Here is a 25,303-nt window from a genome sequence, read left to right as displayed (position 1 = left end):
ATCACAGTAACGTTACAGAATCATCACAGTAACGTCACAGAATCATCACATAAACGTCACAGAATCATCACATAAACGTCACAGAATCATCACAGTAACGTTACAGAATCATCACAGTAACGTCACAGAATCATCACATAAACGTCACAGAATCATCACAGTAACGTCACAGAATCATCACAGTAACGTCACAATCATCAGAGTAACGTCACACGAGCATCACAGTAACGTCACAGAATCATCACAGTAACGTCACAGAATCATCACATAAACGTCACAGAATCATCACATAAACGTCACAGAATCATCACAGTAACGTTACAGAATCATCACAGTAACGTCACAGAATCATCACATAAACGTCACAGAATCATCACATAAACGTCACAGAATCATCACAGTAACGTCACAGAATCATCACAGTAACGTCACAGAATCATCACAGTAACGTCACAGAATCATCACAGTAACGTCACAGAATCATCACATAAACGTCACAGAATCATCACATAAACGTCACAGAATCATCACAGTAACGTCACAGAATCATCACATAAACGTCACAGAATCATCACAGTAACGTCACAGAATCATCACATAAACGTCACAGAATCATCACAGTAACGTCACAGAATCATCACATAAACGTCACAAAATCATCACAGTAACGTCACAGAATCATCACAGTAACGTCACAGAATCATCACATAAACGTCACAGAATCATCACATAAACGTCACAAAATCATCACAGTAACGTCACAGAATCATCACAGTAACGTCACAGAATCATCACAGTAACGTCACAGAATCATCACAGTAACGTCACAGAATCATCACAGTAATGTCACAATCATCACAGTAACGTCACAGAATCATCACAGTAACGTCACAGAATCATCACAGTAACGTCACAGAATCATCACAGTAACGTCACAGAATCATCACATAAACGTCACAGAATCATCACATTAACGTCACAGAATCATCACAGTAACGTCACAAAATCATCACAGTAACGTTACAGAATCATCACAGTAACGTCACAGAATCATCACATAAACGTCACAGAATCATCACATAAACGTCACAGAATCATCACAGTAATGTCACAATCATCACAGTAATGTCACAATCATCACAGTAACGTCACACAAGCATCACAGTAACGTCACAGAATCATCACAGTAATGTCACAATCATCACAGTAACGTCACACAAGCATCACAGTAACGTCAAAGTAACGTGACAGCAACGCCACTTTACATCAGCTCCGACTATCATGGCTCTTCCATTTAAAGCTTTTGTTGAATTATTTCGACATATAACTTTAATGTGTTTCTGCCAATTAGAAGAGTTCTAACAAATTAATTTGTGATTTACTTCTTTGTTTCATCCAATCAGGTCGCTTGTATCAGAATAAGAGCTTGCCACTGGCTACAGCAGAGCTGGGGGGCGGGACTCTCCAGGTGACTATACCTCTGCCAGGCCCGCCAGAACACATAAGAAGAGCTATAGAAAAGAGAAGACAAGAGAGACTGAAACAAGGAGACAGAGAAGGCGGCGGTGGAAGGCTGAAGCCCGGTGACGGACACGAACTAAACGGCGATATAAAAAAGAATGTAAATAATTCACCGCAAAAATACCGTAGTGATAATGATAACTGGAGTGACACGTCCGGTAGAGGGACGCCTCCGGGTGATAAGAGAGGGGGCGAGGATAAACAAGAGAAGAGGCAACACGGACGAGGGAAGGGGAATGATGGCGTGAAGAGTGAGGCAGATAATGGGGTGAGTGCAGCACGGGGAGGGACGAGGAGTGTTAGAGTGGCAGGTGAGGGGCAGGTGAGGGAGATGGTGATGATGAGGAGAGGACAGGAGGTGGTGGAGAGAGGACGCAAGGAGGAGGAGGAGGAGGAGAGAGGACAGGAAGAAGCGCAGGAGGCTAACCAAAACGATAAAACAGATGAGAGCGACTCTAGAAGAGTCTCCTCAACGCCAGCTCCTCCGAGTGCGACACACTTGAGTACATCAAGTGCGACACACTTGAGTACATCAAGTCTTCGCGTCCAAGAGCATCATCCTCACCGTCACCAAAGTGGCGCAGAAATCCAAGATATCCACGAGAACCTTCAGACTAGCGAGGTAAGATATCAAATATATAATGGACTTAATAGTCGAGATAATTTAAGTAATTCTTCTGCTGGTGTGCGGCAAAACATGAGCAGTCGAAGAAGAGGGGAACAGAGGATAAAAGAAGAGAATAGGCAAAGTGGGAGAGACTCGGAGAGTCCTCAGGCAGTGACAGGGGATGAGACCATCTCAGGATTAACGCCTCGCTTACCAGGAGCAGGAAGGGACCAGGAAGGCCGAGAAGTAAAGGCAGATAAAGGGGAACAAGAAGAACCACCTGGAAAAGCTGTTGTAAATAAAAGCCGCAAACAGGAAGAACAATATTCAGGGAAGGACAGACAAGAAGAAACACCCGAAAGGTTAAAAGGAAGCTCGTCCAGCCTGCACGGCTCTCCAGGGATATCCAAGGGGATTAGACAAGGGCAGCCGTGGACACAGGGATCTCTGGATGTAGCCCAAGACACATGGGCCGTGAAGGAAGCCGACGATTCCATTGGCTCCAGCACCAGAGAAAGTCACTCACACCCTCGAGGATGGAGACCTCTTCCTCGTGCGAACGCGTCACGAATAAAAGTGCAAAGAAGGCGACAGAGAAAAGGACATAAAAAAATAAACCAAAAGAAACCAGAGAGAAGAAAAAAAGTAACGGATCCCTACATAGGCACTGGGGCAACAACTCCACCCGAGATCGCTTTAACGAATAATAATAATACCAATTCACCCAGACATCCTTCAGCAACTCCACGTGCCACGTCTCCTCCTCCTTCCCCCCGAGAGGCGTTGACTGCAGCTGCACGGGAAGCACGGCGAGGATCACCAGAGGATAATCACAGATCCCATGGGATGAGCACTACAACTGCAACATGGGATGAGGGAGTCCAGCTAGACCGTCATACTAGTCTTGTCAACTCGCTACACACTGACTCGCTCCCAGCACGAACACATTCTCTCAACAGCAATCACAATCAAAGGGCTGCAGAATCTCCAAGCATCACCTGGCAGGACAGCGAAAGAAGCCACAGGAAGGATCCCAGAAAAGGAAGATCTCAGGAGAGAGAAACAACGGCACATGAAATGGGTTCGACGACGTCCGAACCCCCGAGGGGACGTCAGGGTGATGTGGTGATTATTGGAGGAACCTCACACGCTTCACACCACACCACGGAGGGTGATAGCGTCATTGCATATTTAAAAGGAACTGAAGAGAGAGATAATCGTGGAGAGAGAAACGAAATGAGGTCCTCTAAGGGTGGGACAGTGAGGGAAACTGGGAAGAAAGACCTGAATGACAACACGACGATAAACGAAGAGAAGAGAGGTAATGAAAAGAATGAAGACAGAAACCTAAGAAGAAAAAGAAGAAAATATGGATATCGCAGTGGACGAAGAACTCACTATGACAGACGACAAGAAAGACAGCAGCACATTGCAAATATAAGGCCTGCTGGATGGGGACTTCAAGACACACGACCTCCAGAAGTGCTCAACTCGACCCGCATTCACACTCCTCAGGAAGTAAGGCCAACAATAAGAGCCAGCGAAGCAGCAGCAGCAGCAAGGAAGAGGCCAGATGGGTTTACACGTCGCCGAGCTTCCAGGCGGGGACAGGGAAGGCTGATGTCCCCGAACACCCGCAAACATTCTCACACAATAAACAGAAACAACAATCATTATTCACTGAAGCCATCAGGTGGAGCAACTCCTGTCTTGGGAGATGGCCAGATGCGATTACCGCCGGGAATGAAGGGTCCACAACACGAAGGGACTGAACATCAATCTAAATCCCTCGCGGGAAAAAACAGAAAGCGCCAAGCTGAAAATTCTTTACAAATAGAGTGGAGTGTGAGAGGAGGACAAGCCTTGTCACTCGGGGTACCAGCAAATGACGTCATCATCGTCGACGTCGACGCTCAAGAAAATAAAAAACTGGCCAAATTCTCAGATTATTCCATGAAGTCAGACACTCGGCAGCATCCTCGTCGTCTGCGTCACTACCGTCGCCTTCACCGACGCTGGAAAACATTACAGGGACGAAAGGCAAGGGGCAACACGAGGGCTCAACAAAAGAAGTTTTATGAACCACATCGGTTTTCAGGCCCCGCCGAGGGTAGAGAATCAGCCACGCGAAGAAAAAGCGATCGAAGAAACAGAAGACAATTAGCTAATCCGTTTCTTGTGGCAAGTGAATGGCCAGATAACCTCCAGAACCGCTATTTCACTGGGCACCTCTCAACATCTCCCCACACAAGGAAGCAGAAGCTGAAAGCGAGGAAAGACATTAAGGAATCATTGGAATATAAAAAACTAGCAAAAAAGAAAGACATTAACACACGATTAAATCAGATACTAAAGCACAGGAGAAAGCGTGAGACGATGGGAGAATCTCGCGACAAATCCCAGCAAATACCTCGAAATGCAAGAGGCTGGAGAAATGTCAGCAAATCTGCCCGAGAAAAGAAGGGGGATCTAAGGTGTAAAGAGCGGGAAGCCCTTGCCTTGATAAAGGAACATCGTGGAACCAAGGAGAAATTAAAGGAATCTAGCAAACCGGGAGAGCACTGCCAGAACACTGAGAGCCTACCATGGATGGCGGAGATGGCTGGTAGCAGCTGCAATGACTCGAAAGGATACACCAACCAAAGCCTCCTCCATCCCCCGGTAGAAGCACCTCAAGGGACGACGCCGCACACCTCTCCGGAGAATCGTCGCCAGAACAAAACAGTGCTTATAGGTAATGGGGCAGGCGCCGCGATGAGCGACCATAGAACAAGACGAGAACTGAGAAATCTCTTCGATGCTCCCAACATCACATACCGCTGCTCGCCTTTACATAAATACTGGCTCTTCGCCTCCAGGTAGGTCTCACTAATGTCTTCTGAAGGGTATGGGGGGAGAGTGATTATCTTTCTATACTATTCACGTGGGTACAAAGTTGAGCCCTAGTGAGGATATATTTCACTAATAGAACCTTTTTTGTCAATGCTGAAACATTGGGGTAGTGTTAATCTAGGAGCTTAACAGCGAATCTTATTACTCAGAAAATCAAGGTGTTGGCTTAACGAAAGTCTTCCTGAAGGAAGGGAGTTTGATGAACGATCGATTTAAACATTTTGAGACAAACAGCTTTTTCTCCTATTGAAACTTGCAAATTAATGGTCATCTATAAGAAACTGTGCTAGAGAGAGTAGACATCCTTTCCCATGGATTAGCATCACCATTTACATATCTTCACATTTATTAACAACTTTTATTTTTATTTCTTTTGAATGTTTAATAATGATAAAAGTATATATATATATATATATATATATATATATATATATATATATATATATATATATATATATATATATATATATATATATGTCGTACCTAGTAGCCAGAACGCACTTCTCAGCCTACTATGCAAGGCCCGATTTGCCTAATAAGCCCAGTTTTTCTGAATTAATATATTTTCTCTAATTTTTTTCTTATGAAATGATAAAGCTACCCATTTCATTATGTATGAGGTCAATTTTGTTTTATTGGAGTTAAAATTAACGTAGATATATGACGGAACCTAACCAACCCTACCTAACCTAACCTAACCCATCTTTATAGGTTAGGTTACGTTAGGTAGCCGAAAAAGTTAGGTTAGGTAGTCGAAAAAAACATTAATTCATGAAAACTTGGCTTATTAGGCAAATCGGGCCTTGCATAGTAGGCCGAGAAGTGCGTTCTGGATACTAGGTACGATATATATATATATATATATATATATATATATATATATATATATATATATATATATATATATATATATATATATATATATATATATATATGTGAAGATATATATATACACATATATATTTCTCTCTCTCTCTCTCTCCAGCGTGCCTATGGGTGTTTACCCCGTGCGAGTAAAGGTGCTGCAGCGTGGGAGCCTCATCCGTCTGGGCCCCGGCCCCGCGGGAGTCCCCGGGGAAGCTGGCCCCACCACCCTGCCCCCGCCCACCACCACCCACCACCGCTCCGATATCCCACCTGAGGAAGAATACACAGAGCTTAATAATAACACCAGCGATGCTGACCCACAGCCTCAGCCTACACGCTCTAGCAGCGCCTCTCCCTCTACTCCATCAAGCACCTCCAGTGCCTCCCCCAGGGGGCCCCCGACGCCTCCCAGGCCTCCACACACTCCGCCGATGAGAATAACCAGCAAGTGGATGGAGGAGACGTTGGCGAAGGTTAAGACTGTGGTGGACTCAATCCTTCAGTCAATAGGATCGGCAAGGGACGAGCAAGAGAAGAAGAGGGACGAGAGACTTAGAAATGTTACTGTAAATAAAGGAGGGAGGCTAGGAAGAAGAGGAGACACCGAAGATGTGCCTCAACAAGAACGCTTCGCAGGGAGAAGGGAGAGAGCGAGAAGGATAAAGGATAGACAAAATAGTAGAAGAAGGACGGGACTAGTGGAAACACCGAATGAAGCTGCCGACGGGGAGAAAGATAATGGTGCTGATAGGGACGACATCAATAGTCCGGAGGAGAAGAATGGTGACAGGGGAAGAGAAGGGGAAACGGAAGGTGAAGGAAGAGGAGCTTCACCAGACAAGGCTGGAATGAGTGGTGATGTAGAGAAGAGTGGAGGAGACACGGTCGGGAAGCCTAGCAGCTACAACAACAGGCTGGGTTACAACGTGAAGCCCGCGAGGGGCACTGGGACTCCCGTCCACTCCAGTACCAGCTGGCGAAGACAACCAAAGAATCGCCGAGGTTCTATACTAGGTGCTCAGGACGAATCTAAAACTATTTCCGGGTTAAGTTACGATAATGTAAATAGGTCTAGTGACGACAGTACATCTAGAGCATTGACTAACAGCAGCATGACATCTGACAGTGATAGCTTTTCTAGTTCTGAAAGTGACAGTTCCCCTAGACCCGAAAGTAATATAAAATTGAATAATAGAAATACTTCAAGAACTGCTGATCACAATATTACTTACTCTAGTAACACAAGTTCTGCCAGTGACGTGGCTCAGAGAAGAAGTTTCTATAAATTAAGTAGTCAAAGTGAATCTAATGGTGATAATGCCACAGTTTCTAGTAGAAACAAACAAAGTGCTGTTAGCCACGATGGTGGACTATTTTCTGCCAGAAAAAGTTCCTCTTTTTTCAGCGTTAAAGGCAGCGGGGGCGGGACCGTCGCTGCTATTAATAGTAGTAGTAGTAGTAGTAGTAGAAGTAGTAGTAGTAATAATAATAATAATTCGACTGCACCTGCCACAGAGCTCAATGAAGACAAACAGTTGCCACTGGGTACCGACCCATCGTCCCTTGATAATACTAATAAAGCAAGAGCTGTGGATAGTGAAGCCAAGCCCTCCAAACAAGCCATCTCCTCAGTCACAGACCTCCTCTTCACCGTTCCCAACGAGAGAGTTATTAAGCCTGAGAAGAACAGCGAAGTTCAAAGCGAAATAAAATCTACTGAGAAATTAATCCGGACCTCCTTAGAGGGTCTGTTGTTCCGTGTTCCCGACGGTGGCAGTAGGCAGCCTCCAAGGGAAGGCGCCGACACGGCCACTGCAACCAACGTTGAAGGGACCTCGACGGACGCTGCTACTTCGTCAGGCGCACCACAGGTACACAAGCTGAGTGGTCCGCATGCCAGCGTGGCTACCGCTAGCACAAGCGTCAATGATCACTCAAGTGGCACCTTAGGGGAGAAAACCAGTCAAAGCGAACGAACTGACAGTTCGACAACCTCACGACCGGGACTAATAAATGATTTAGCCTACCAGGCAAAAAATAATATAGAAAACGAGGTGCCATCTTCTACCACAGAAAATGAAATGTTGTGGGGGGACTCTGCGGGACAGAACCTCGATCACATGTTGCGTACCACCTGTCTTCCAGTTGGCTCGATCGGCAGGTTCAAAGTTGAGGACGTGACCTACCTGGTGACGGGCATGGGTGCGGGTGCAGGCGCCGAGGACTGCTGGAGAGAGGTCACGGACGTGGTCAAGACGCACATAAGGCTGCCCCCTCTCAACCACACAACACTACTTGCAACAACCGCCTTTTATTTTGTGGCTGCCAGCGCTAATTTGATTGGTGAGTGGGCAGGAGAGGTTGACTTGTGTGTGTGTGTGTGTGTGTGTGTGTGTGTGTGTGTGTGTGTGTGTGTGTGTGTGTGTGTGTGTGTGTGGGTGTGGGTGTGTGTGTGTGTGTGTGTGTGTGTGTGGGTGTGTGTGGGTGTGTGTGTGTGTGTGTGTGTGTGTGTGTGTGTGTGTGTGTGTGTGTGTGTGTGTGTGTGTGTGTGTGGGTGTGTGTGTGGGTGTGTGGGTGTGTGGGTGTGTGGGTGTGTGTGTGTGTGTGTGTGTGTGTGTGTGTGTGTGTGTGTGTGTGTGTGTGTGTGTGTGTGTGTGTGTGTGTGTGTGTGTGTGTGTGTGTGGGGGTGTGGGTGTGTGGGGGTGTGGGTGTGTGGGTGTGTGGGGGTGTGGGGGTGTGGGTGTGTGGGTGTGTGGGTGTGTGGGTGTGGGGGTGTGGGTGTGTGTGTGTGTGTGTGTGTGTGTGTGTGTGTGTGTGTGTGTGTGTGTGTGTGTGGGTGTGTGTGTGTGTGTGTGTGTGTGTGTGTGTGTGTGTGTGTGTGTGTGTGTGTGTGGACAGAGAGAGAGAGAGAGAGAGAGAGAGAGAGAGAGAGAAAACAGAGAAGAACAGAGAGAGAGAGTGAGAGAGAGAGAGTGAGAGAGAGAGTGAGAGAGAGAGAGAGAGAGAGAGAGAGAGAGAGAGAGAGAGAGAGAGAGAGAGAGAGAGAGAGAGAGAGAGAGAGAGAGAGAGAGAGAGAGAGAGACAGAGAGAGAGAGAGAGAGAGAGACAGAGAGAGAGAGAGAGAGACAGAGCGAGAGAGAGAGAACAGAGAACACAGAGATAGAGAGAACACAGAGAGAGAGAAAACACAGAGAGAGAGAGAGAGAGAGAGAGAGAGAGAGAGAGAGAGAGAGAGAGAGAGAGAGAGAGAGAGAGAGAGAGAGAGAGAGAGAGAGAGAGAGAGAGAGAGTGAGTGAGAGAAGGCTTCTCGACTTCTGTCATTCAAATATACTTTCTTCCTGCTAAGTTCAGTTGGGAACTGCCTCTCAGCCATCATTTGGTGAGTAGTGCAGTGGCTACATTATCGACTTACAATTGAGGATCCCGGAGGGATACGTGTGTGTGTACTCACCTATTTGTGTCTGCAGGATCGAGCATTGACTCTTGGATCCCGCCTTTCGAGTGTGTGTACTCACCTAGTTGTGTTTACGGGGGTTGAGCTCTGGCTCTTTGGTCCCGCCTCTCAACTGTCAATCAACTGGTGTACAGAATCCTGAGCCTACTGGGCTCTATCATATCTACATTTGAAACTGTGTATGGAGTCAGCCTCCACCACATCGCTACTTAATGCATTCCATTTGTTAACTACCCTGACACTGAAAAAATTCTTTCTAACGTCTCTGTGACTCATCTGGGTACTAAGTTTCCACCTGTGTCCCCTTGTTCGTGTTCCACCCGTGCTTAAGAGTTTGTCTTTGTCCACTAAGGGAGGCGGTCGGCCGAGCGGACAGCACACTGGACTTGTGACCAGGTTCGGTCCAGCACACTGGACTTGTCCCGGGTTCGATCCCGGGCGCCGGCGAGAAACAATGGGCAGAGTTTCTTTCACCCTATGCCCCTGTTACCTAGCAGTAAAATAGGTACCTGGGTGTTGGTCAGCTGTCACGGGCTGCTTCCTGGGGATGGAGGCCAGGTCGAGGACCGGGCCGCGGGGACACTAAAAAAGCCCCGAAATCATCTCAAGATAACCTCAAGATAACCCTGTCAATTCCCCTGAGAATTTTGTAGGTGGTTATCATGTCTCCCCTTACTCTTCTGTTTTCCAGGGATGTGAGGTCCAGCTCCCTTAGCCTTTCCTCTTAGCTCATTCCTCTCAGTTCCGGGACGAGCCTGGTGGCATACCGCTGAATCTTCTCTAACTTCGTCTTGTGTTTAACTAGGAATGGACTCCAGACTGGAGCTGCATACTCCAGGATTGGTCTTACATAAGTGGGATACAGGGTCCTGAACGATTCCTTACACAAGTTTCTAAAGGCAGTTCTCACGTTGGCCAGTCTAGCATATGCCGCTGATGATATCCTTTTGATGTGGGCCTCTGGGGACAGGTTCGGTGTGATATCAACCTCCAGAACTTTCTCTCTATTTGACTCTTGCAGGATTTCACCTCTCAGATGGTACCTTGTGGTCAGCCTTTTGCTCCCTTCGCCTAATTTCATTACTTTACACTTTCTTGAATTGAACTTTAGCAGCCATTTTCTAGACTGTTCCTCCAGTTTCTCCAGGTCGTCCTGTAGTCTCTGTCTATCTTCATCTGTTTTTATTCTTCTCATAATTTTAGCATCATCAGCAAACATTGAGAGGAATGAGTCTATACCCTCTGGAAGATCCTTTACATTTACTAGAAACACGATGGGTCCGAGTACAGAGCCCTGTGGAACCCCGCTGGTGACATCTCGCCACTCTGATGCCTCCCCCCTCACCGTTACTCGCTGTTTCCTGTTGCTCAGATACTCCCTTATCCACTGTAGCACCTTACCTTTTACTCCTTCCTGCTGCTCCAACTTTTGTAACAGCCTTTTGTGAGGTATTGTGTCAAAGGCTGGCTGACAGTCCAAGAAAATGCAGTCTGCCCACCCTTCTCTTTCTCGACTGTGTGTGTGTGTGTGTGTGTGTGTGTGTGTGTGTGTATGTGTGTGTGTGTGTGTGTGTGTGTGTGTGTGTGTGTGTGTGTGTGTGTGTGTGCGTGCGTGCGTGTGTGTGTTACCTACTTGAACTCACCTAGTTGTGCTTGCGGGGGCTGAGCTATGGCTCTTTGGTCCCGCCTCTCAATGGTCAATCAACTAATGTACAGGTTCCTGAGCTTACTGGGCTCTATCATATCTACACTTGAAGCTGTGTATGTAGTCAGTCTCCACCACATCACTTCCTAATGCATTCCATTTGTCTAATACTCTGACACTGAAAAAATTCTTTCTAACGTCTCTATGGCTCATTTGGGCACTCAATTTCTACCTGTGTCCCCTAGTGTGTGTGTGCCCCTTGTGTTAAAAAGACTGTCTTTATCTACCCTATCAATTCCTCTGAGAATCTTGTATGTAGTGATCATGTCCCCTCTAACTCTTGTGTCTCCCAGTGACGTGAGTTTTAATTCCCGTAGTCTCTCCTCGTAGCTGTGTGTGTGTGTGTGTGTGTGTGTGTGTGTGTGTGTGTGTGTGTGTGTGTGTGTGTGTGTGTGTGTGTGTGTGTGTGTGTGTACAGTTTATTGCCGTTAAAATCTTTATTATTGTTATTATCACGTTGTTACTACTGTTCCCAATGTCTTTATTATTGTAGTTACTAACAATAAAAAGTAGACACAAAAAAATCACAGTTACGTAATGTATCAATAAGAAAATCATTTTGAGGCAATGGGGTGACTTGAACCAACGTTCTGGTGATTCCCAGACACCTTAACCCCACTCGGCCACGATAGGACACAAGCCGACCAGCCCAGAACTCTACCGAAATGAAGCCCAACCAGTTTGGGGCCGCCAGAATTTCCCAGTGAATTCAGTAGAGTTCTGGTTGGTCGGCTTTTGTTCTATTATGACCGGGTGTGTTAAAGCAGGTGTCTGGGAATCACTAGAACGCCGGTTCTAGTCATCCCATTGCCTCAAAATGATTTTCTCAATAACAGTAATAATAATATTATTTCACTGAGCGTAATCATACTATCGTGATGCATCAATGAGAAATTCGTGATGAGGGTAGGAACCTGTGCGCTGGGTGCTCCCAGGCACACGCTCTAGACATCTAGGCTACGATATGGTCAGGGCATAAGTTCGAACTCTCATCACGACTCCTACGGATTTTCTCAATAATATTATTATTAAGGTTAAGGAACCGTCTTGCTATAGGCATAATAACAGGATAAAAACCTACAGTTATGTATTTATGTAGTTTATTTAAAGAACTGAAATAAATAAATAAACCTCAAGTCTTTCAGCGACTCCTGAGTACATTATCAAAGTCTGAGTATATAGTGTGAACAGGCCTTACGTCTCAACGACCAATACCGTTACTATCCAGGAGTTGGTCCTTCATCTTGACCTGGCCATGTCACCTTCATTCCCACGAGGGGATGTCCTCTAGGACATTAAGATCAGTTGTCATTTCTGTCGTCCTGGGATTTTGAGAATTGGAGTTGTTGTTAAGCAGTCATATGGATACCTTCATTAACAACAACTCCAGTTCTGAGAATTCCAGGATGACCAAAGGGACAACTGATCTTAATTCCCTGAAGAACATCCCCTCGAGAACACCGGAAGTGACATCAGTCTTGTCCCAACCTTGGTGGCAGACGGATGTGTCTTAGAGCGCTCTTGAAAGTTGTGAACTTGTGATCACCTGTTATAAGCAACCCAAGTGCCTTGCCTATCAGGAAATGGTGGAGGCAGTTTGCTTGAGCAATGGAAGAACCTGTGCTATGTCCACAGTCTTAGAGTGAGAATGATAGACAAGACGACTCCATAACTTTTCAGGTAGTAATGATCAAGAAAAACATAGAATATGATCAGACGGTAAGACGTGAAAGTGAGAGTAGTTGGGACGAGAAACGACCAAAACATTGTAATGATCGGTGCCAGACGGGACCAGGGGGTTTAATTACTCGCCCGTCTCAAAAGGAAAAACCTCACCAGACAGACAAAATAGGACAACACACAGCAAGATGGACAGATTAATAGAAGAAGCGGCTGTTACTTCCTTTGACATGTGAAATGAACTTTCATCAGGAATTTGAGTGGACGGTTCAATTGGCCAAGGAATTTGGTGAATTTGAACTATTGTTTAAGGATGGTGTTCACCGGCCCGACATCGAGTTGGGAGAGACGAGGCAGTGGATCATCTAACATCTGATGGATTTAAGAATGTTGTGTTGGTTACTCCTGAAATAGGAATAAACCTCACGCAGGTTATTGCCTTTAATTACCTAACATATCCGGATGCGGAGTACCTTTATCTCAACAATAAAAGTGTCGTGTTGACGAAGAATATTGTATATGGTGACAAACAAGGCCAGTAGTTGCCCTGTTGAAGGGTGAGGCTCCAGATAAAGTTTTTGTGCAGGGACTTGACTACAGGAAAGTGGCTAAATATATTGAGGACCCCACATTATGAACGAAGAGTTCTCGGTGGGGACATACGGCTTGGAAATGCCAGTTTGACTCTAGATATTGTGGTAAGAAGCATGATTCGCGAGAGAATAGTCAAGATTAGGAAAGGAGTAAAGTTCTTGCCATCTTGTTGCAATTGTCGAGGCACTCATAATGTTGTTCCTCATTATGTCCCATGAAGCCCCATCTGGGAGATTACAAGCCAGGTGCCACAAGTAAGATAGGCGAAGCTCCGAACAGAGGGGACAATTGTTGTCTCAGGAACAAGGTAGAAAATAGTGGAGACAACGATAGCCCCTACGTTGGGAGACAGGAACGGCGAAGATTAAGGCTATCCAAGTGGCAGTAGGAAATGAAGCCGAGAAAGTGTATCCTCGTAGTGATGAGGTGAAGGGCAACGTCGTGAACTCTGAGGTTGGTACACACAGTTTGGAATATTTCAAAAAGTTAGACAAGAGGATTCAAGCACTAGAAAAGTTAGCGGGTAGACGGGGTCAAGTGTGGGAGTGAAACGGAGGCGGAAGAAGGCAAGGAAACGGACAGAGTATCACTGATGGAAGAGTCTCAGGAAAATGAACTATCCTCTGGTGATGGCAGTGTCCAATCCTCTGTGGTGGAAAATGGAGAATGTAAAAACTCTTGTATATATCAATATAAAACTTGTGTATCAAAATGTTAGGTAAAGCGGTTTAGAAAAACAGAAGTGGAAGACATAGTTAAGAACAAAATCACCTTTCACGTTAGTAGCTGCACTAGTGAGGAGAAAGGAGCTGTTACATTGTTGAGAGGCTGTCTTAGTAAGGGGCCTGTGCTTCTCAAATAAATTGGCAGAAATCGGTGAAGTTAGGGAATTGAAAACTACTCATGGAAAAAAATATGGTGCGAGGATAATGTCTTGGAACGTTGGATGTACATTATTACTATTATACTCTTAAGAGAGAATATTGGCTTGGTATGATTGAGAGAATTCTTGGGAGGCTCAGTCACTTTGCCCCAAGAATATAATACTAAGATTCTTGTAATGTATTTTGTAATATGTACCTTGCGATGACTATTGAATTAAGGCAAATGTATTTGTAATGTATATTTGTCTACTGTATGAAATTGTGAGCCCCTTGAGGGACTTGAAGTAGATGAGGGTAGAAATAGCCTAAGCTACTCTATCCTTTCAGGATGTATTTTATTATCACAATAAACTTACTAGACGTTAACTGTGAGGTGACATGATCAGGAGGTCAAGACAAATAAGAGGACTGGTCCAGGATAGCATCTGAATTGGTCATTGAGATGTAAGTCTTGTTCAAATTATATACTCAGACTTCGACAATGTACTCAGGAGAGTGGGAAAGACTTGGTGTAGTTCAATTCTTTGCATAAACTACATAAATACATGTGTTGTTGTCCTATGTTATTATTATTAATATTATTATTATTATTATTATTATTATTACAGGCTCTGATATGGAAATGCACCGATTCATTAAGTGACATAGGATGATAATACATCTAATGAAACAGGACATGAGCAGATAGACAGTGAAATATACTAATGATGCTCAGTTCACTACAGGTCTGGTGTCTCTTTCAGAGCCGAATATGGCCTATGGTTTCGTACGGGTTGGACAGTTCCGAGTGGCAGCCAATATCAGTAAGTTCTACGCCATACTTGTCATTAGTGTTATTAATACCGCCATGACTGCTAATACCACTGTTGTCTGCATGGCACTACCAGCTTATGTATCTGTGAATGTCATTATTATCGATTACATTAACACAATTATCGACTAACATTAACATGTGAGAAGGAGCTATGAAACACACCACCAGCATGGGTTCAGGGATGGTAAATCATGCCTCACAGGTTTAATAGAATTCTATGACCAAGCAACAAAAATTACAAAAGATAAGGGCGGATAGACTGCATTTTCTTAGACTGTGAGAAAGCCGTTGACAGAGTACCCCCACATGAGGCTAGTATAAAAGTTTGAGAAACAGGCAGGAATTACAGGTAAGGTGCTCCAGTGTAAAAGGAAGAATCTAAGCAAGAGAGTTACTGTGAGGGGGAGAAAGTGGCGAGATGTCACCAGAGTAGTTCCGCAGGACTTTGTACTTGGACCCATCCTGTTTCTGATATATGTTAACGATCATCCAGAGGGTATAGACTCATACCTCTCAATGTTTGCTGACGATTAAAAAATCATGAGAAGAATAAAAATAGAGCAAGATAGAAAAAGTCTATAAGTCGACCTGGACAAACTGGAGAAATTGTCTAGAAAGTGGCTACTAACATTTAACTCAAGTGTAGAATAATGACTGTAGATGAAGGGAGCAAGAGGCCGAGCACCAGGTACCATCTGAGAGGTGAAACCCTTCAGGAGTCAAGTAGCGAAAGATCTGGGGGTTGATATCACATCAAACCTGTCCCCCAGAAGCCCACATCAAAAGGGTATCATCAGCGGCGTATGCCAGGATGGCCAACATAAGAACTGCCTTTGGAAACTTGTGTAAAGAGGCATTCCGACCTTTGTATGGACGCTATTACCATAGTCCAGAGTGTGGTCGGGTCTCGGATATTAGTGATTATCATTATTATCATTATTATTATTATTATTATTATTATTATTATTATTATTATTATTATTATTGTTATTATTATTATTATTATTATTTCTTAAAGCAGCGTTTGTGAGTATAAACATTTTATTAAAGCTCGCTATTTCTCTTCTCCGGGGAGAAGGGTGGGGGGGGGGGGCGGGGCGTTGCGTTCTCCTACCATCCAGAGTGAATGATGGAGTCTAAAGTTATTGGTCTTAGAGTGCCTGAGTGCCAAGCCTCCTTCCTTCACCCCTGACCTATACACCTATCGCCACTTGCATATTGCATATTAATGTTTTACAAAACTGTTTGATAGGAGGATTTTGATTCAGATCAGAATTCAGGAGGTCCCAAGTCCCCCGTGATTCTGGTCGTAGTGTGAATGCAGGTCCCAATTAGTCCTCCTAGTGAGGATGTAGGTCCTTAGTCCCTCTATAATCTAGATGTTAGTGAGGATGCAGGTGCCTAGTTCTTCTATGATCTCGGTCCTTGAGAGAATGCAGGACTTGTGTTCCTCTGTGGTTATACGACATTTAATTCTCGATTATTTCTCTATAGAATTTGTATAATTGTTTTTGTAAATATATTATCAATTGTCTCCCTTTCTCTCTCTTACCCTTTTTCTTAATGTGTGAAGTCGCCCTCCACCTCTGACCTCTCTCTCCCCATGTCCTCCCCCCCCCCCCCCGGAGTTACACCACAAGTAACCTTTAACCTTTGGTTGACCTGTCGCCCGACAGTGTGCGCGCGCGAGCCCCGCCTGCTGCCTGACCCGCTGGCCTGCCTCGACTACCAGTATGTGGCTGCGCTTCTTACCCCACGGCCTCCACCTCGCCGACGACACAGAGATACTGGTGAGTTACCCCGACCACCACAACCAGTTGCTTCTCTATCTCTATAACTCTACCCCCACCCCACCCTTCCCTGCGTCTCTCCCTACCCGTCTCCACCTCTCCCTCCTTCCTGCTACCTCTCTCTCTCTCTCTCTCTCTCTCTCTCTCTCTCTCTCTCTCTCTCTCTCTCTCTCTCTCTCTCTCTCTCTCTCTTTCTTAAAACTAAGACTAGGGCTCATTAAGGCTGACACTGAGGTTGCTAGTAAGACTGCAAGCAAGAACGCAGAAGAACAACCTATTCAACCTTAGCTCATCTGAAGCCTTCCCCTAAAGACATTATTTCATGAGATCACATTTGAATTATTAAGAATAAACTTTATTTAGATCTTAGAATCATACATGGAACAGATAAGCCAGGATCCCACTGTGTCAGAGCCTTCATATGATTGGTTGACTTAATATCCCGTGTATTAACCTGTTGAACGAACAAGTTACAGATGTGAGTCAGTCTAACAATAAATAATCGCTGATGGAGTGATGTACTTCAGACAGGCATTTCCAGCATGAGACTGTTGACAGCTGAGTGCTCTGTGTCACGGGGTGCCAGCTTCTGGTACTCCACGGAGTTGGGCCAGGTGCGGAACTTTGAGAATATTGGCTTTGTTCATAACAGTAAGACCACCAACGTTCCGACGGTGTTGCAAGCTCTGATGTTCAGACCGATCCCACCAGACTTGATTCCGACTAGAGATGAGCCTTCTTGCATGGCTCTCCACTTCGTCCAAACGTCTGACGAATAATGTGGTGGTGGGAGATCCCGGAGCAGGGTGCATACTCTACATGGGAGCAAACTTATGCTTGATTAAGGTTTGGCAATTCCTTGTGCCAAGATGTGAGATGTGCCGTAGGTCTGTAAGTTTCCTATCTGCCTTGAGGCAACCCGTTCTCGCACTTTCTTACAGTCAATATTGACTTATTAAATACGTGCATATGTGACATACTAAACATACTAGTTTACCTTGAAAAGCTTCATAGAAAACACAGACCTTACCTAACCTTCTTAGTATGTTAAGATAAGCATCTTATTGCTTCGTAATTACAATTATTACTTAACCTATTATAGGTATAGGTTAAATAGGTATAGGTTAACCTATTATAGGTATAGGTTAAGTAATAATTGTAATTACGAAGCAATAAGATGCTTATCTTAACATACTAAAAAGGTTAGGTAAGGTCGGTGTTTTCTATGAAGCTTTTCAAGGTAAACTAGTATGTTTAGTATGTCACATATGCACGTATTTAATAAGTCAATATTGACTATACGAAAGTGCGAGAACGGGTTGCTTGAGGGCTAAGTTTAGCACGTGGTTCTTCATTGACATTGATGAGTCAAACTTCATGCCAATATGTTAATTTCATTTCTGAACTCTAGGATTTTGCGTCTCATTTCTATTCCTGTCTCTCTCACCTTCAGCACGCCCCCTCTCTCTCCTCTTACACAAAACATTACAAATACTCCCCCCCCTTAAACCATCGATAATGGCATTATTCTTCACAATCTTTACGAACCTGAAATAGCCAGTGTTAGTTTCAGTCGCTGTTTGAAGCTATGACCTTGCAGTGACGTTTCAGGTCATAATCCCAGCAATAAGTAAATCAGGACGTGAACCCCTAAGTCGAGTCGTGATCCCCACATCAGCTAGCTAAGGTCATGACCCCCAACAATAGCTCGCTCACATCGTACATGACCCCCACATTAGCTAATTCAGGTCATGACCCCCCCCAGCTGCTAGCCAAAGTCATGACCTCCCAACAGCTAGTTAAGGTCATAACCCAATAGCAGCTAGTCATGATCTCCAAACAAACTAGCACAGGTCATGTCCTACTAGCAGCTAGTTCGGGGTCATGACTTCCCAACAGCAAGACTAGGTTATGACCTCGAACAGCTAGGCAATGCATGACCCCCAGCAGGTAGGTCAGGCATGACCCCCAGCAGGTAGGTCAGGTCATGACCCCGTGACCTGAGTTAACAAACAACCTGTTGGTGAAGGCGACGACCTTCAGCAGCTCCAGGTGACACAGTTTCTATTTATGGGTCCTGGAAGCAGACTGCTACTTAACACTGTTTATGTGGAGGGTCGACCCTTTATCCTGTTGTTGTTCTCTCTCCTCTCTCTCTCTCTCTCTCTCTCCTCTCTCCTCCTCTCCTCTCTCTCTCTCCTCTCTCTCTCTCTCTCTCTCTCTCTTTCTCCTCTCTCTCTTTCTCTCTCCTCTCTCTCTCTCTCTCTCTCTCTCCTCTCTCTCTCTCTCTCTCTCTCCTCTCTCTCTCTCTCTTCTCCCTCTTTTCTCTCTCTCTCTCCTTTTCTCTTTCTCTCTCTCCTTTCTCTTTCTCTCTCTCTCCTCTTTCTCTCTCTCTCTCCTCTTTTCTTCTTTCTCTCTCTCTCCTCTTTCTCTCTCTCTCTCCTTCTCTCTCTCCTTCTCTCTTTCCTCTCTCTCCTCTTTCTCTTCTCTCTCTTCTCTCTTCTCTTCTCCTCCTCTTTCCTCTCTCATCTCTCCTCTCTCATCTCTCTCTCTCTCTCTGTCTCTCGTCTCTCTCTCTCTCTCTCTCATCTCTCTCTCTCTCTCTCTCTCTCTCTCTCTCCTCTCTCTCTCTCTCTCTCTCTCTTTTTCTCTCACTCTCCTCTCTCTCTCTTTCTCTCACTCTCTCTCTCTCTCTCACTCTCTCTCTCTCTCTCAACTGATGAATTGATAGATGGATAAATAGATAGATGGATGGATAGACGAAAAAATAGATGAATGGATTAATAGACTGATGGACACATGGGAGATAGAGACACAAACCTGGGCACCTTCGGGAACCCCTCCTCCGTACAAATACAAAAAGTGTTAAATCTAAAGAATCCCACGGGATGGGTATGGGGTGCATAATAAAGCAAGACATTGAATAAAGAAGCCAAGTACAAGGAGTCCCTGAGCCAAAGAGCTCAGGGACCATTACGGTGTCCATATAGTCACTACAAGGGGACATGGGACCGCATGAATGGTAACTAGCGAATGTCACGCCCAGTGTTCAAGAAGGGTGACGAGAGCTCAGGGACCATTACGGTGTCATATAGTCACTACAAGGGGACAAGGGACCGCATGAATGGTAACTAGCGAATGTCACGCCAGTGTTCAAGAAGGGTGACGAGAAATGTGCATTAAAGTATCGTCCTTTATTTTTTTTTTTATTTTGTTACCTTCCCGACCTGCAATGCTCTGGACACTGTCGCTTTGTTAATTACAAAATAGATGAAGACAATTGTGGTTAAGTAAGACGACTAAAGACCCTCATAAAAGAACAAGTCTTATTAAGGACACACTTAAAGATCTACACTTGGTTTTCTTTAAAGAATAAACAACGAGGAGACCTACTTGTAACCATTTAGGTTATGGAATCAATTCGATGCACTCCAACAAGAGGAATTATATTTAGGTGTTGTAGTAAGGAAACAACAGCAGCAGCAACAGCAGCAGCAACAGCAGCAGAGTGAATTCACTACATCATTAGCACTATCAGTAGTAAGGCAGGTTCACTGTTCCTTTACCTATCAAATGTCCACACCGCTGTTACCTATGCAACTCCCACTTTGTTCTCCAGTTGGTGATGTTAGTTGGAAGGAGCGGAGAGTAGGAAGAGAACCTTCTGTTTTACTGTCCTCATTTCCTGTACCCAGTGACCTTAGTGTACTTAGGCAGCGTTTCTGCTCTCCTACCAGATAACCAACCACACATCTGTTATCTGTATTTATCATGTCCTATGTCTCCTTCCCTCCTTGGTCTCCCACTTCACTATTTCCTGGAAGTCATCAAACTTGTGCAAGATGAAAGGTCTTATTAACATATTAAATTTCTTCACCTTAATTTTGAATTTCACTATCCTGTGAAATTAAAAAAGAAATCTACTTATTTCTCTATATTTCAGAGCTTTTGTCTGTTTATTACATATTTCTAATTATAGAAACTGGACATTGCTATGGAAAATAATAATAATGACTTCCAACATTATATATATCCATTTAATTATTAAATAATTTTTAATTATTTAATAATTAAATTTAATTAATTAAATATCATTTAATTAATAAATATATCCATTTAAGTACTATATCCATTTAATTACACTATTTAGCACATTTTGTTCATGGGCAGCAGGTCTAATTTTCTGATTGTTTATGCCTCCAGAGCATAGAAAATGGTTATCATTCCCCTCAAACATTGCTTTCACCTTTGCTTCAGACAGGTTAGGGAAGATGTCTTGAAGGTGCCTGAAGGCTGCCACCTGCCATCTACAGCTGTGACACACTGGTTCATTAGTCTTCAGGCACCTTCAACACGCATGTTTGCAACCCATGTTTGAAAAAAGCAATGTTTGAGGGAAATGATAACCATTTTCTATACTCTGGAGGCATAAGCAATCATAAAATAACACCTACAACCCAAGAACCCCCAACAACTGTTAAACCGTGTTATTGTTCTGTATCCAGCAGGCGTCTTGGTATCTAACTGTTCTTAAAGTCAATTCATTGAATTGATGTCCTTATCAGCCTGCAGCTTTAAGCTGACGACCCGTCTCCTGGCGCTCTCTCGGCCCCATAATAGACTGTGATTATAAATTTTGGAGGCAGCGTAGATGCCCTCTGGGTGTTAAGAGGGCTGCTGCGAGGCGTTAGTCAAATGAGCAGAAAAAGGCTGCTTATTAATCTTTTAGTTATTTTCAACTTTCAATCGCTCGCTAATGGTATGTACAGTAGTCAGAAATGCATCCCCCCTCCCTGGCCATTTAGAAAGGGCATGGGCCCAGTAGTTAGATATGCACAACTGGGTGGGCGCTGCCACTCACAGGGAATCAGCCAAATCCCGTAAGTACAGAGAACTGGATCATAGCTCCAACAAAAGACATAAACAGTCCAGCTGGGACCACCCACTAAAGGAAAAAATAGCTGATGCCATTCTCAGCGCCGCAACATCAGACAAGGAGAAAGCCCGCCTCAGAGCAGTGCGTGCCCCCCATGCAGGAGACTTCCTCCTGGCAGTACCATGTCAGCAATGGGCACGCGCCTAGATCCAGAATCCCTTCGTGTAGCAGTGGCCCTCCGCCTTGGTGCCCCAATTCACACAGAATACAAGTGTATTTGCAACAGGATGGAAGCAGACCAATATGGACTGCATGGGCTGCACTGTGAAAGATCCAAGGGCTGGCATGCAAGACACAACGAGGTCAATGACATCATCAAGAGGAGCCTTGTCTCGGCTCAATGCCCAGCAGAAAGAGAACCTCGCATCCTAGTGGACCAAAACCTGGGTGACCCTGCAATTCGCCCTGATGGCATCACAATATACTCCTGGAAAAGGAGCAGACAGCAGGTGTGGTACTACGCATGTACGCATGTATATTCACCCTCGTTGAACACCTATATACACTTCGGTGCTGATCAAGCAGGTGGGGCGGCCAACCACAGGGAAAAGCAAAATCAATCAAATTACAGGCGACTGGAAGGTCAATACACCTTTGTTCCCATAGCGTCTGAGACGCATGGCCCCTAGGGTAAGAGCGCCCTGGGATTTCTCAAGGAATTGGGTTCCAGGCTTATTGACATCACCAGAGACCCAAGGGCTGCCAGTTTCTTGTTCAAGCGCCTCTGAGCGGCGATCCAGAGGGGGTCAAACGCCTGCTGCATCCTTGGGTCCTGTCCAGAAGCGGAGGGTGCTCCAAGAGATCCATAACCTTTAAACACTCATTGTATTAACTAATGTACATCTTGTAACCTTTAGGTATCTAATAAAGCACAAAAAAACACAAAAGAAAGGGGGTGGTAGAAGAAATGCACACAGAAACTGTATTGGAGGGGACCTAAACATTTCCCTCCCATGCATTATGTGTGGTTTCCTCCGAGGCTAATGGTCCCTTTCTTCCAGACAGAGGTGGTACTCCCTTCCATATTTTATATATGGAAGGAGTACATTATATATATATATATATATATATATATATATATATAATATATATATATATATATATATATATATAGTATATAAAATGACAGCCTCACCAGACAGACAGACTGGCACAAGAAGGCGCGAGTCTAGCACTCCATGGTAGAGGAAAACACCCACATGTGTGTTTGCACAACTACTTAGTCGCATCATTTATTCTATAAGCCACGAACATTTTTAGCTAACGAGGTGATAGCGAGTTGAAATTGCCTCTCGTTATGGTTCATTTGGTTGATTATAGCTCGCTGAGTGGGTCCCAATAATGACCGGGGGCCAAGCTTCCCCTTGGGCAACCTTAAGGAGGTGTTGTAATCTCTTATCCGGTGTGGGAGGGACCCCCTGCCAGGCCCCAGGTGTGTGGGAGGACTCCCTGCTGGGCTCCCAGGTGTGTGGGAGGACCCCCTGCTGGGCTCCCAGGTGTGTGGGAGGACCTCCTGCTGGGCTCCCAGGTGTGTGGGAGGACCTCCTGCTGGGCTCCCAGGTGTGTGGGAGGACCCCCCTGTTGGGCTCCCAGGTGTGTGGGAGGACCCCCTGCCTGGCTCCCACGTGTGTGAGAGGACCCCCTGCCAGGCTCCCAGGTGTGGTGGGAGGACTCCCTGCTGGGTTCCCAGGTGTGTGGGAGGACCCCCTGCCAGGCTCCCAGGTGTGTGGGAGGACTCCCTGCTGGGGCTCCCAGGTGTGTGGGAGGACCCCCTGCTGGGCTCCCAGGTGTGTGGGAGGACTCCCAGGTGTAGCACACCAGGCTCTAACAATTTTCCTTACATGATATTATTGCGGCAGCTTCTACAAAAACTGCTTATTTTCAGGTGTGTGAGAAAATCCAGGGGTTCCGCCTGGGCTGGGCGCTCGGGCAGCGCTCGACTACCTCCAGACTCACTGAACAGCGGCAGAAGCGGCAGCAGCAGCAGCGGTGACGGTTGGCTCCAACCAACCTGCAGGAGCCCTCGGACTTTGCCATGGTCGCATTTCGACACCCGGGTACAGCACCCTCGACTCCCACGCACCCTGGGAGGGTCACTGTCAGCACAACGGGTGAAAGCCGTCACTGTCAGGTTACTGTCACTGTCAGTGAAAGGTCATTGTCAGCACAGCTTTCCGAAATCTCCTTAGCTTCCGCTAGTCAAAGGAGGTTTCCCTGAAGAAGCTGGGTGAGGCAGCTCCTAGCTTTCAAAACAAAATAAAGTTTAAGATTTTCCACACCATTCTACAATATAATTGAATAAGGTCCTCAAAAACTTCCAGAACCCAAAAATGTTGTTGTCATCAGTAAGCTTCTCAGTTCGAGATCTGTGCTGTGTTAAAGTGAACCCAAGGTGGAGAAAAAAGGGAATAGGTTCTCAAATTGTTCAAAATGAACTAGAGGGCATAGCAGGGTCGGTCCTCGTTGTGGGGGCCTCCTGGTACGACCCGAGATGAAATTCTTGGTACCTCTACATTTTGGAATGGAACTAAATTCAAGGACTGTAAGAGAGTTAAATTTAGACATCTTCACCACCGTTCCCATTGTGATAGAGACCAACATGGCGCCATTGACGCTAGCAGGAAGTAACCCCCAAGTGTGGTAATCTCCATGAGTACACACATCACCAGAATTAAGAGGTTCAGGTCACTAGACATGAGGGGACGAGGTCACCTCAACCCACGTCAGAGAAAACATAAGTTACCATAGTTATAGGTTACCATTGAATATTTCTGGCTCCCGTTATCACCATGGTCATGGTCATATTCACTAGGCCGTAGTACTCATTCACCTTCACGCACAGCCACTCACTATCGCACCAGCTGTCATGTTTCCCACTCGCCACACCTCGTCATCTTCCTCGCCTCATTACCTAACATATAATTATCTGTACCTGTCACGACCCTTCAGCCTCCGCCTCTATCTACACCAACGTCGAACACCACACACACACACACACACACACACACACACACACACACACACACACACACACACACACACACACAGGCGGGATCCAAGAGTCAATGCTCGATCCTGCAAGCACATATAGGTGAGTACACACACACACACACACGCTAATAAATTATATTTCAACAAAATGACAAATGAATGAGAAATAATATTCTGCCAACAAAGACCGGAGGAGCTACAGTACCTGATCTCCTAAAAGTCAAGTACCACCAAATGAAATTGAAAAAAAATATATATTTCATTGCCGGAGTTTCGTTAAAATAACGAAGATGCTCATTACTGACACCACTAGTGTCACCTTTGGATTACAATGACCACTGTTTCTCTTCGTTTCCCCACACTCCCTAAGTCACTCTCCATTAAGGACACATAAGAGAAAGTAACAAGAGGAGAATTCACTTGCCCTCTGAATCACACGGGTGTCGTAAGGCAATTACCAACCCATTACCGTTAGCAGGGAAAAACGTCAACAGTGCAGCGAGTGTGATAGAACTGACCTCCGTATGGCAAACGCCCGAGCAAGGGATGGAAGAGCAGGGGAGGATGG

The 25,303-nt window shown here is 45.3% G+C and overlaps 1 protein-coding gene across 1 annotated transcript in view; it reads left to right on the top strand.

The window, feature by feature from the left end:
• Positions 1–25,303, top strand: part of LOC123765384 (uncharacterized) — a 473,535-nt gene that overhangs the window by 447,998 nt on the left and 234 nt on the right. The window contains exons 8-12 of the mRNA XM_069335483.1: positions 1,404–4,986; positions 6,006–8,230; positions 14,948–15,007; positions 16,695–16,808; positions 23,630–25,303. The exon at positions 23,630–25,303 is cut by the window's right edge and continues 234 nt beyond it. Of these exons, the coding sequence (XP_069191584.1) occupies positions 1,404–4,986; positions 6,006–8,230; positions 14,948–15,007; positions 16,695–16,808; positions 23,630–23,637 (5,990 nt within the window). The 3' untranslated portion in view covers positions 23,638–25,303. The remainder of the gene's footprint in view (positions 1–1,403; positions 4,987–6,005; positions 8,231–14,947; positions 15,008–16,694; positions 16,809–23,629) is intronic.

The sequence above is a fragment of the Procambarus clarkii genome, chromosome 33 (assembly GCF_040958095.1).
Source record: "Procambarus clarkii isolate CNS0578487 chromosome 33, FALCON_Pclarkii_2.0, whole genome shotgun sequence".
NCBI lineage: Eukaryota > Metazoa > Arthropoda > Malacostraca > Decapoda > Cambaridae > Procambarus > Procambarus clarkii.
The sequence above is the reverse complement of the archived record's forward strand: the minus strand, read 5'-3'. Positions and strand labels throughout refer to the sequence as shown.